General features: G+C 37.4%; 2 protein-coding genes across 3 annotated transcripts; one reads left to right on the top strand and one right to left on the bottom strand.

Moving 5' to 3' along the window:
- Window positions 1–3,520: 3,520 nt before the first annotated feature.
- LOC137746635 (putative pectinesterase 63) lies at window positions 3,521–6,548 on the top strand. Its single transcript, XM_068486640.1, has 4 exons — window positions 3,521–4,240; window positions 5,616–5,822; window positions 5,946–6,181; window positions 6,389–6,548. Exons 1-4 carry the CDS (start codon window positions 3,743–3,745, stop codon window positions 6,546–6,548), a joined length of 1,101 nt encoding a protein of 366 aa, XP_068342741.1. The 5' UTR covers window positions 3,521–3,742.
- A 2,457-nt stretch (window positions 6,549–9,005) lies between these two features.
- On the bottom strand, window positions 9,006–11,179 carry LOC137748936 (uncharacterized). Of its 2 annotated transcripts, none has more exons than XM_068489126.1 (3): window positions 10,863–11,179; window positions 9,654–10,252; window positions 9,006–9,298 (listed from the first exon to the last, which is right to left on the bottom strand). In XM_068489126.1, the coding sequence occupies exons 2-3, from the start codon at window positions 10,156–10,158 to the stop codon at window positions 9,273–9,275; spliced, it is 531 nt and encodes a 176-aa protein (XP_068345227.1). In that variant the 5' UTR covers window positions 10,159–10,252; window positions 10,863–11,179; the 3' UTR covers window positions 9,006–9,272. The 2 variants fall into 2 exon arrangements, with proteins under 2 accessions (XP_068345227.1, XP_068345226.1); XM_068489125.1 differs by having other exon boundaries at window positions 9,654–10,181.
- Window positions 11,180–13,687: the final 2,508 nt, after the last annotated feature.

Here is a 13,687-nt window from a genome sequence, read left to right as displayed (position 1 = left end):
TTCGAACAATTGAGGTTGAAAGTTGTGGGGCATGCATTAGCTAGTTTTCCAATTTTCATACATATTGTGGTTGTGCTTCACTAATTAAAATCAACGTGTTATAACTTGAGTAGACTGTTAAAGCATGTGGTGGTGTAATGTTACATTGAAAAATTACTTCATGCACAATATATTTCACAATAGTAATTCAGGATCATAACTCAAGCACTGGATAAGGTACGTAGCGAAAGTGTTTATTTTCCGGCTATACCAAATATTGAACAAGTCCGTCCATAAAACTAGAGACTGCGGACATGGTTTGCCAAATAGTTCGAACGAATTGTGTTCATTAACAAACATTAATTAGACAATAGACTTAGTTACTGGATTCAAGACAAAAAGGAAACAAGAATCATTGGATTATTGGATTACTCTTATGTAAGAATCCTTATTGGACTCAACTAGTGATAAAGGTGAGTCAGCATATTTAAAATATAAATCACGTTTTGAGTTTTGTATACGTGTGTTTGGACCCGATTTTACACCATCGGCCCAAGCGATCGAGGCTGTTGAGTAAGCATGGTTCTTAATCGTTGGATAAGAAAGTTAGGATAATTTGCTATTGTTAAGAGATAATATTATGGTTCTTAATCATAATAATTATCTTTTAATAAATTATCTTAATTATCTTATACAAAATAAATTATACAGATTCTTGGACACTTCACGTGGCCTAACACGTGGCCTAACATGGATCTGCAAGCCGAAGATAATGGTGAATAGGAAACCTAATAAGGTTAGGTGATGGATGTCAGCTTGGTATCTAGTCGACTGCATGGGATCTATGGTTGAATGGACTCGTGTACAAAGCCACGTGGAACAATAGGAAAATATTTTATACATGGTGGTGATAAGTTGGCAATACAATTTGATCAAGATTGGGATACGTGGTCTTCATGTATGCATGGGTAACTTGCAGATGGGATGAATTCGAATTGCAAATTGGATAGGCATTTGCAACATGTGGGGGATACGGATTCTTGAGAAAAGTAAGGTGATTGTTTTGGGAAGTGAATTGTCCTTCCGATTAATATGTTAAGATAATAATACAAATTGGAGCACGGCATTGACACTTTGATTAAGGCGAAGTGATATTATCAAAGGGTTTTTATCACAATATCCGGATGTAGAAGAGTTAGAGTGGAACTAGGAAAATCTATTTCGGCAACGGAGCACTACGAATTCTATAAATACAAGGCTTTGAACGCTGAGAAGAGGCCACCTCCAATTCAACACACAACTACCATGCGCAAACTTCTCAAACATCTTGAGATTTTTTATTTTCTTTTTCCGTCAACACACCTTCAGTTTAGATAAACAGCACTGTGAATGTAACCGGCGAACATCTTCAGTTTGGATAAACAGCATTGTTGCCATAGAATCAGTCGACCAAGAAGCACCTTCAGTTTGGATAAACAGCACTGCGTCGAGGCCGACTGGTTATCTATCCAAGTCTCGGTCTAGAAGGATTTTCGAATCCTTATTGGCAGGGGTCATCTCATTAGCCTTCTCGGCGAAGTGAGGTGACCCCTGCCAATAAAAACTGAAGCATGTACTTGATCTCACTCATCCCCAATTGGAACTGAAAGCAATAGGATCTGTAACCAACTCCCATGATAGATGGAAGTTGTGTAAACCTTGCTTTATAAATTGGATTCCCTTCTCACAGAGAACCCTCTCTTCGTATTTGGCACTATCACCATAAGAGAATACAAGTCTCCTAGTGAGTAGAAGAGTCCTTTTTGAATCACAACCATGTCTACTGCGGGTTAGAACTCGATAATCTAATTGGATTGTGTTCTAGTGTTTGCTGTTAGTTTAAGTGTATATGTATATATATTCCAACATCTTACTCTTGTAGTGAGCAGGGTGCGGAATAAAAGGTAAATCTCTTCTTATTCTCAGTTGATAGTAGCTTCTTCTAAAAGTCAGTGTCTAGCTAGCTAGAATAATTGACCCTAAAAAAGAGGCTAATTACTCGATTTTAAACGCATGATTAGACATGAATCAAAATGATACATTTATCTTGCATCAACAACATATCCATTAAGGCCCTATAGGGTCATGTGACTAATTGAAAGCTGAAAAGAAAAAAATGGTTCGGGAGGTCCTATGGGGAATTTTACGTAGGTTTGTATAGGTGATAAATTGTTGTGTTTTTTAAAATGACTGGGACAGATTTCAACGAGCCTCGACTCATAGCTCGGAAGATGTACATGTTTCGACATCATGACTCATTAGATGTGGACAGACCCACCAAGTGCTTGAATTATAAAGATGTGAAGGTAAAAAAGTCACACATTAATAAAAGAGAAATCTTACAAGAGTTATAAGAGGTTGGGCTACTTCCTATATTACTAATTAGTTTATGGTGGAACTCCAACTTTCTTCATGGTATCAATGCAAGTTGGGCCACGTGTGAACGTGCGATGCCCACGGACACACGTGTTCCACGTCACCCCATCTGTATTGTTCACGTGTTTGACTTGAAAATTCGTCACATGTGAGGGAGCATGTAATGATGTGAAGGTAAGAGAGTCATACATTGGTAAAAGAATAAACCTTTATAAGAGGTTGATCTATTCCCATGATGGAACCCCAAATTTTTTCATGAGCAAAATGCCTCACTGACAAAACTCGGCAAAAATTGACTAATTGTACGATTCATGAATCTACCACTGCCTTACATACACGGCACTCCTAATAAGTAAACATTCTTCCCTTTCAGCATGTCCTCGTTACAATGCTAGAGAATGCATGTATGCTCTAGCATTCTAGTGATTGAAATCTTGATATTAAATGGTATAACAATACTTAAACATTAGGCCCATAGCACCAATTTGCTTCTTAGCCCAACCTTTAACACCTTCACTCTCTTAACAGTGAGAAGCCCTCATGTTAAGTTTATGAATCCCTTAAGAAAGGGCTAGAGTTCCTATTCTCAGCCCAAACTGTATCCAAGTCCATACAGCTTCAAATTGCAAACGCTGTTTCCCAAGAAGCAGTTGACATTCTGCTATTTTGGGCGTGGCAAAAAAAACTGCTACTCTGCTGCCAACCTCCCCTTTTCCTACTTAAAACAACTTCATCTGTTACTTCTCTCATATTGTCATACACCAACTTCTCCTCTTTGTCCACCCAAACCCTCCTTTTACCCAGATTCCTCCAACCTCTTCACATCCTAATTCACAACTCATAAACCAGTAGCCACCTTAAATATTTACCTTCCCCAAAATTCTTGCATACGTACAATTGTTGTACACAATTTCCCTCTCACATAACTTGTTACATAACTCTACCACGTGACAAGTTTTTTTTACATAGAATACAAATTCTCTTCTTTTTTGTACCTTCAAGAAAACTTTGATCACACGAACCATCCCCATAACTTGTACACAAGTTAAATCAAGAATTGTGGCGAGTGGAACACATACAAGAGAGATGAAAGAACTTTGTTCTTTTTCTTGCATCATCGCCAACACCAAGTTTATATAAGCATATACAACAATCCAAGAAATCATTTAAAACCAAAGCATGAAATTCAGTAACAAGCTGCACGTATAGCAATGTGTCCGTACGTCTCTTTTTTTTGTTCTTCCACTTTCTAAATTCCTTCTCTCTCTAAACATTCCCACACCACCAACTCCTCACCCATCAAATCAATCAAACCCTAAACATTTTCAAGAAATCCAAGAATTCACTAATGGCACCAATATTAGCATTTCTTCTGGTTCTCAACATCTTCATAAACTCACCTCAACTCGGGCTGAGTCGCCCCAACCTCATCCCACCCAACTTCTCCCAACTCGACTCGTGGATCGCCCACAACATGAGGGGCTACACCAACCGCAAGGCCAGCCAAGCCACTCTCCGCTTCGACACCCAACTTCTCTCCGCCGAGGAAATCGTCAGAATCATAACCGTCAGGAAAGACGGAACCGGCCAATTCAGAACCGTCACAGACGCCGTCAACAGCATTCCTTCTGGGAACACAAGGCGCGTCGTGGTTTTCATCGGCGGGGGTGTGTATACGGAGAAGGTTCTTGTTGACGCGTCGAAGCCGTTCGTGACGTTTTACGGGGACCAGAACGACGTGCCGTCAATCACGTTCGATGGCACGGCGTTGAAGTACGGGACGTGGAATAGTTCCACGGTGGCGGTGGAGTCCGACCACTTCGTGGCCGTCAATATTGCGTTCGTGGTGAGTTATAATTTCATGTCATGATGGTTTTTGCCGTTTTGTTCATAATTCTTTTAATTCTGATGTCGTTTCTTAACATGATTTTTCTTTTGGTTGTTGGAATTTCTTAACATGATATTTGATCTGCATGTGCGTTATTATTTGGCGATGCTATTTTGACAAATAAAATTGACATATTTGTTGACATACTCTTTAATATAGGATGATGTTATTCACACATCTATTTTTGTCTCTCACATACTTCTTTCAATTATTCGGTTGTTGGATCCCATGAATTGAAGAAAATCAATAGAGAAAAATTAATAAGAGTGTGTAGGAGGTAAAAAAGAGTATGTAAATATCACTACCCTTAATAGATAGGAGGAACTCATATATAATGATAGAATCCGCTCCGCATTTGAGAGTATTAACAAATATGTTAATTTTGTATGTTCAAATACTTTTATAATTTTCCATGAAGAAAAATTGTTCTTTTGTTTTATTTTTCACATTTTGTGTCGTTGTATCTATTGCTACCTGTCTTGAAGAAAAAGAAAGAACACAAAACGGAACGCATATATGGCATTGTTTGTGGTTATTTTCAGTGATGAGGTCATAAGGGAATGGAGAGATGGACCTAGGAAAAGAATGACGAATGGATCTGGCTATTAAGATTTATTACCTTTCCCTGAAATAGGTTTGGAGTCTTGGACATGTTTTGGTTTTTGCTTCCCTTTAAAAACACTAGCAATGCAATATTTTCTTTAACAAATTAATTGCCCTAATTAAAATCTTAATCTTACTTCATCATCATATGGTACATTTTTGAAACGCTTGTCATTACATCATCAAGGCACTATTTTATTTGTAAACGATATTTTGATTATCTAATCTAAGCTACGAAAAGGTGAATCTGAACTTGAGTTCAAAGAAACACAGCTTATCTAACTTGAGTTAGGTGTAGATCTGCATATCATCAAGCCACTGTGATTGAAGATGTGTGAATGAAAATATTAATGATACGCGTTATACGTATGAGATACGATGATATTAAATTATTAATTGATGGATATCGTTTGATGGTTTGTGGATGAAACTTAATCATGACCTAGTCACAACAATGGCCAGAAGTGTAAACTGCAGCATGGAAAATGCTAATCTGCAAAACCAAAATATCTATAGACACGGCAGCTTTCCTGGTGACAGAGAAAAAAAAAAAAAAAAAAAAAAACCCCACGATTTTAATAGGGACTAGGGAGGGCAAAAACATGTGAAGATGAATAAATCAGCTTTAACTACCAGTTTAATTATATTTTTCTTTTAAGTTTGTAAAATAAAGAGTTCTATAATTCGACTAATGATGATCATGCATGCATGGTGTGTTTGTTTTTTATAGAATTCAGCTCCGATGCCGGACGGAATAAGGCCGGGGGCACAGGCGGTGGCGATGAGGATATCAGGAGACAAGGCAGCGTTCCACAACTGCAGGTTCATAGGATTTCAGGACACGTTATTGGATGATAGGGGGAGACATTTCTTCAAGGATTGCCACATCCAAGGCACGGTCGATTTCATCTTTGGCAATGGCAAATCCCTCTACTTGGTAATTCATTGAATAATTAAAATTAACTCAGTTAATTAGCCAAATTATAATACAATTTTATAACTGTACGTAAATATTGTTATTAGTTTTAGATTCAGAATTAATTAATATTTTGTCTTGCAGAATAATACAATACATTCAGTTGCAAATGGTATGGGGGTGATAACGGCACATGCTAGGGAAAATGTGGAAGACGATAGTGGTTTTGCGTTTGTGCATTGCAACATAACGGGGACAGGTGACACATTTCTTGGGCGAGCTTGGAGGGAGAGACCTAGGGTTGTGTTTGCTTACACATACATGGGCTCTCTCATCGATAAACAAGGATGGTCTGACTACATGCATACCGAGCGCGACAAGTAAGCATCCTCTTAATAATGTTATCTTGTTGGATTTATAATGTCACACCAAAAATTTATGTTCAACAAAAAATTAACATGATTGTTCGATAATTTAAATATATATGCATATCATGAAACAGTCTAACAAGAATAGATAATGTATGTTAACTTTAGTAAAAATACAAATGATAAGTTTAAGCGACGATGATGGTGATTTTGTTGTAGGACTGTGTATTATGGAGAGTACAAGTGTATGGGACCGGGTTCGAGCTCATCGGGTCGGGTCAAGTATGCAAGAATGTTATCTGATGAAGAAGCAAAGCCTTTTCTCAGCCTGACTTTCATCAAAGGAACAAAGTGGGTTCTCCCACCTCCCAAGCTATGAATTATATATATGTATACTGCTCATATCATCAGTATATATATGTGTGTATCAATGTAGTAAATAAAATGAGGGATACTAGGTTGAAGGTCAAAGGAAACTAGCCAGGCCAGCATTAATGTGCTATCTTGTAAGTGTCTTACCATGTGCATATAGTTTACCCCATGTTGTAAGCTTGTAACTTTGCAAGAAAAGCAGGTTATTTAGTGAAAATTGGGGTTTCTATACACCACATAGTGTTTGATTTTTTTTTTTCTTGAATAGAGGAGATAACCTACCACATATTGGTAACAGACTAATCCACATCCTCATGCAGCTTTAATAGCGTACAAGACGGTCATATTTTTGTCTCCCGGTCAAACCTTACGCCAAAACAAACATGATGAGTGATGACCCCAAAATGCATGCATCCATGGGAGCTTGAACTCGAATTGGAGGCTTCAACTCTTGACCAATCCCTTGGGGTTAGCTAGGAGTTATACCACATCATATAATTATCATTGTAACTAAACAACTATTTACTATGAATTTTCTCTCTTCCACAAGGACCACAACTATTTTTTTTTTCTTCCACCTCCTCTATTCTAAATTATTGAATTAAGTTCCAACCGAGCCAGTAATTCTAGTGTTGTTTAAGCATTTATGTCATCATTCTCAATAATGGCAGAGAAATTTACATACAACAAAGATGCAAAAGTCACATTATCTCAATCCTATCATGCATATTTATATTGGCTCCAGAGTGATGAAATTTTTTGGTACCTTTAGACCAACTCCAATAGTGGGCTAAAAGCCAAATTACCCCCCAAACCCACTCCAACCCAAGGGGAATGGGCTAAATGCTAAATGCTAAATGTTAAACCAATGCCAAATTCCCCCCAAAATTTAGCCCAGAAATTGAAGTGGACTCCACCCAATATTTATCGGAATTTAATTTTTTTTAGATTAAAATGTTCATAAAATTAATTTATGATAGTCTACATATTTATTTTTTTTTAAAAAATTAATTTAACAAAAAAAATAGCATAAGTTCATTCTTTAATAATCCCGGCTAAAATTTTAGGCTAGAACGATTGGAGCAGAAAAGTTGTTTCTGGGCTAAAAGCCAAATTTTCCGGGCTAAAAAATTTGGCTTTTAGCCCAACCATTGGAGATGGTCTTAGAAGCTAATGTGTACATATTTCCGCGAAACAATTAACCCGGTAGTAATATCAATGGGACATTGCGGGTTGTTGGGTAAAATGGGCTTCCAAAATAAGTTCCAACTTGGATAAAATTTTCTCTTCGTAATCTTTGATTTGTGATCCAAGTTGGCCGACATGTACAACCCGGAAGGCAAAATTAAAGGCTATAATTCCCTGGAATAAGCCTAGCCTTTTAATTTGAAAACTTGGCTTTGTATGATATATGATTATTCCTGCTGCGGCAGTGCGGCGGAAAGGCTCTCTCCCCCAACCCAGACAGACAACACCCCCACCCCCCAAATCGACCCTTTGCTTGCACAGTTCTCTTGTAAGAGAATGATTTATGAACTCCTATTTTCACTTCTTGCAATTTTTTTTTAACTATTGAATTGAATAAATAAAAGAATAATTGTAACGTATAGATTAAGAAGAATAGTGCATAAAGATAAAAGAAAGTATGAAAATCACTCCTCATAATGTATCAGTGCAGTGTTGCAGACAATTTAATTCAGATATACTAAAGTAAAAACATGATTACAAATGATCTTGTTAATTGGAGTTGTAATATGAATCTTGGGTATCAATATTTTGAGAATCAATCTAAATATAGATTGTTTATGTGATGATATGATAGAATTTTTAGGATTCACTTTATTTGTAACTACTCTTTGAATTAGTTTACCATGATTCACCCTTTTATGTTACCCAAAAAACAAAAAAGCACACGATTCCAAGGCTCAAACAGTTTAACCTTTTGTAGGTCCTATACAATGCGGTCTTCGTACTAATAGACGATGAGAGATTTTTAGCTATTTTCGATTATGAAGTATACTCATTAAAATAAAGTCTGCAATTTGATTTGGTCCTTCACATGATAACTGCCATCAAGTTGTATATAATATTAACCATGACCTTAATTAGCAACGGCCACTGGAAAAATAATTATGTAGATTAAGGATTGTGATCCTGGAAACCATGTGAAGAGAGAAAGTGAGAGATTGTACATGGGTATTGTCCTTAAGCACGTGACATCAAATTATCCTCTGAAACGATGTTTCTTATTATGCACATTTATGTTTATTTTTGATATTTGAATCAAATAAAACAAAAGAAAATAAAGAGACATAAGTAAACAAAGATGCTGGGAGGGAAAAAAGCTTGTAAAATCATTTCTTAAGCTGGCTAGAACTTGTTAGCCAACCATATATTTATTAGGAAATTAATTAATATTTGACATATTTTGTGATGGAGGACAAATGTGTTTCATACTTTGAGGATCAAATATCAGATGTAGGTAACATTCAATCAGAGAAAATAGAGAGGTTAACAATACCACCACTCTAAGCACCAAATTGTAGGCACCACACCTTTAAAAATATCTAACTAAAGTTTCTCTAATCGTTCTTTAATTAAAAATAAAAAATAAAAAGAGAAAAATTAAAAAGATGTCTGAATACAAGGAGAGACCCTGCTTTACACCAGAAAATCACACCCCTAAAAACCTGGACCACTAATAAAAAGCTTCATCACGATCACTTACTCTTCATTGAATGAGTTTCCAGTCTCCAGCTGCAAAACCACCAACAATACCAAATTAACATCAATAAAACTAGCAACCTATTTCGTGAAGAAAACAATAATATTATTTATGCAATGTGGATCCATGACCCATCAAATTGAAAATGGATCAAGGGCCTATTTCCGCAGTACTTTTATGCACCTGTGATGTTACTGTGTCGATATTTTATCTTAATTACACACATCCATATGAGAAAGTAGGTTGAAACGTGTAAGATTGTGTGATTGACTTGAGATATACCGGCGGTTAGAGAGTTTTAGAATTCATTATGGGTATCAAAGAGGATGACTTGATCTATAAGGCACTAAAACGTAAAGGTAACTAGTAAAGTATGTGGTTTTTTACCTGGGATGTCATCAGGGTGAGCTTTCTGATGGTTCTCCATGCACTTCAAGAGGTACTTGAAGGTCTCAGTCTCACATGGGATTGTGAGCCCGCCGCCATGATCAAACCCATATTCCTCCTCAGCCTTCTCCAGCAATACTTTAAAAAGGGAGTGACTGAGGTAGCTAGTGGGAATGATGAACCTCCGAAGCTCCGGTCCAACATAAACCGCCAAATACCCTTGGGGGACATCAGGTGGCGGTTCGGGACTGTGGCATATATCCTCGTCGGAATCACAAAGAACATTTGTTAGCCTCTTGCTAATTGCCGGTGAAATGCCCCCATGGCCTCGTTCAGAACGGGGAGTGGTGCTCTCCCCTCCTCTTTTTTCAGAATGGGGACTACTTTTGGCTCGGGGGCTGTTTGCCCTCGAGCCAAGCGTGACAGCTTGCCACTTCTGCAGAATTTCTTTGAACTTGACAATCTGCCTGATTCCGGTCAACTTGGTGCCACCATTTTCATTCATTGCTACAGGTTTTACCACAATTGCTGAAAGAATCCCACCACAGAAATCAGATTGTCCGATTCCACACGACAAGGTTTCATCAGATATTCTTCCACTATGAAAGGATTAAGTTCAATTCACCGTCATCATTATAATTCAAATCATCAACATCTTTATATCTACCATACCATAAATACACAATCAAGTTCCAAACTTTTTGTTTTCTTGATACAATGTTATAAATGATATTCTACTTTACACTAATTTGATCTCCAGGACGGAGATTAGGACTTGGGTGCGTAGGAGAAGGAGCACATCCACTCGAGCCAACATACCTAAACCCACGTCTGCACCCAAGTTCCAAACTTTAACCATCCCTACATCGATTTCTGAGATTTTTCATTCATATAAGATGAAATAGCAACATGGTAATATTTTCTGTATTTTGAAAAGTGAATTCTTTTATCTTTCCTTGTGAAATTTCAATAAAATATATAATTTCATCCCTGTAGGAATGTAATTTCAGTTCAATGTCAGATGTGATAATTTGACTTCACAAATCAAGATCTACAAATTGAAAAACCCAAAAGAAAATATAAAAAGAACCCAAATGACCAAAAACAACCACTATCAAAATGCTACACAGAAAAAAGAAGCCAATAAATCTGATAATCCAATTTCAACCCATGAATCCAAACGAGAATATCAAATAAAAATGTAATTACCTGAGGAGGGGGAGGACATCAACTGCAAACCCGATGAAGAAACGCCATGGGAGCTTCGGAAGGAAATAACACAGCGAGCTCTAGCTCTCCAAAGAGAGATTCTTTTCAAAAAAATAAATTCTAAATTTCGCTAATAATAATTGAAAATAAATCCCAAAGAAAAAAAGGGAGATGAATGTTTTGGGAGTTTTACAGTTTACTACTTTTGTGATCCCATCAATTTTCGGAGCCAAATTTCCTTTCTCACTCGCTCTGCCTACGCTTTCGGACGACTCTGTTTTTTTCTGTTTTCCTAGGAACCAAACAAACCTAACGGCTTCTCTTCTTCAATATCCAAATAAATAAATAATTTATATATTTTTGTTTTCTCGTGAAACCATAATAAAAAATAAAAAAAAGAGGAAAAAACAGAGAAGTGTGTTTATATTTGATGAAGTGGAAACTTATGAGGACTTGGCAGAGAAGAGATGTTGTGCAAAACAGAGGAGCATATTTATAGCTGATGACTCTCAACTTCGAACGACCTTCGTCTGTACAAGGGCGATAGCTTTCGCTTTTCGTTTTTGAGTTTTGGCTTTTCCACGTGCTTTGAGTCCAATCCCATGCCAAGTCATTGTTTATGAGATGCCAAGTCATTAGTTTTTATTGGGTTTTTTCTTTTTGGGGAAAACGCTTCTATATGAAGTCATTAAATCATACCAAGATACGAACGCGAACTCATAGCTTCACTTTGTTTTCATTATGTTTCCTTTCTCGCTCCTCAATTGTTATTTTGCATTTATTGATTCCTTTCTCACTCCGTATTAACTACATACGTAAGAGCGAATGTAAAAGTTGAATGAAGAATAATAAATAATCAATGAAGCGTGCACATTAACACATTACGAGAACGCTAATATCACTCCTTTATGACAATTCAAGAACATAACAATAAATAAATAAAAATTTGATGTCAATATTATATCCACGCCTATTTGGAATGATTGCAACACTACTACGAGGCCTTTTCGTGTTACTTGCAAAGCGGGGTGATGAGAGTGTATAAATTTTAAGCTCTACCTTAAGTTTGTGTGTTGAAATATAATAGAAACGGTCCATTAGCATTGGACGACTTTAAGCAACTTTGAACCCACGCATTACATTACATGTTACGTTAGATGATGACTTTACCAAAGTCTAATAGATTATCTTTGAAACAAAATGTAGGTCTTAATCATTGCATAATGCAACTCCGCATGTTTAAGTTTATCTTATGTTGCAGGTTTCAAGCCTGAATAAAGGAGGAGGAGGTGGACGTCAAGTAGTCGACATATGGCACTTTATTTTCACGTCGAATCTCTATGATAATGAATCCTAAACCTTGGAGCTAATAAAAAACTTGCTCAAAACTGAGTGCAATTGCATTCTATAATTCATACAAACGACCTTACTTAATAGAATAAGGTTTTTTTTTATTGTTGTTAACTTCTTGTAATCTTTATTTCATGCATGTTCATGCACTCATTAACATTGTTGTGTTCTTTCATATCACAAATGCTGAGGAATCGTTTTTGAGCTGACCAAAAAGATGAATTAACTTTTAAGGATACATTACCAGCCACATTGTTGATAAGGATGGAGAGGGAAGACATTAATATTAAAGCTTCCAAATTAGAGTATGTTACTATGTATGCTAGAAGCTACTTTATGAAACTTGAAGGCATGGATTCTAACTTCGAAGCATCATTTTCTACCATACAAACTGTAACATCCCGTCCCGGAATTATCGAAACGTACATTGAAATTACAATTTTACCCCTAAATTGTTCGTTTACACATTAGTGTGGTGTGGTGTGGTGTTGTAGGACCACACACACTCACACCTTTTCTTTTTCTCCCGGGATTCCCTCCCTCATTCCCTCACTTTCTGTCATTCTGTCTCTCTCTCTCTCTCTTTCTTCCTCTCCTTCCCCGAGTCCATCTTCTTCTTCTTCCTTCTGCAAACCTACGGACTACACACAAAACCTACTCGAACCTGCACCAATTAAGAAACCAAGACCACCCTCGTGCTCGTGAGGCTGAGAGAAGTCCAGTGGTGCCATTTTCAGGTAGGAACTCCGACGTTTTCACGTCGATTTCACGAGCTCAGTTTTGGTTACTGTTCATGCAAATTAAATTTACCTAGTTTTTGGTTATTTGAAGCTTGTAGACGTGTTAGTGAGGTCCCAAGGAGCTTGGGAGTAGTTCGTTGGGTGAAATTGGACGTCGGGAAGGCTAGGTTCGAAGTTGGCCGAACTTTGAAGTTGTGGACAGGTATTATCTATCAATTTTTAGGCCTTAAAAGTAGTCCAACGTGATTCTACTAGTCCTAAGCTTCATTTTGGTATAAAGAACGTGAAATTTGGTTGAAAAACGAAGGAGAAAACAAAGTTTGAAAAATTCCCAGTTTTCCGGCGCCGTCGCCGGCGCCGGAGGCTCGCCGGAGAAGAAAGGGGAATATTCCGTTAAGTCTAACGGAATATTCCTAACGGCAGTGGACGGAATCTGGTTAGATTTAACGGAATATTCCGTTAGTTGACGGAATATTCCTGACGGCGTCTGTTGACACCGTCAGTGTGCAGTGCACGTGGCCGCGCGTGGGAGGCGCGTAGGTCCGTGCCTGTTCAGGCGCGTGGGGGCGCGTGCGTAGTCCAAAAATTTTTCTAAAAATATGGGCGTGATCCTGAGGTTGTGTAGATCACGTTGGTATATTCATTTGTCCAATTTGAGCAATGTATGAGAAGTTATTACGAGAAGTTGCTTAGGTGCTTTTAAATTAACGTTTTCGTAACTTTGTCGCGTTTAGG

The sequence above is a fragment of the Pyrus communis genome, chromosome 10, assembly GCF_963583255.1.
Source record: "Pyrus communis chromosome 10, drPyrComm1.1, whole genome shotgun sequence".
Taxonomy (NCBI): domain Eukaryota; kingdom Viridiplantae; phylum Streptophyta; class Magnoliopsida; order Rosales; family Rosaceae; genus Pyrus; species Pyrus communis.
This window is presented reverse-complemented; position numbering and strand designations above follow the sequence as displayed.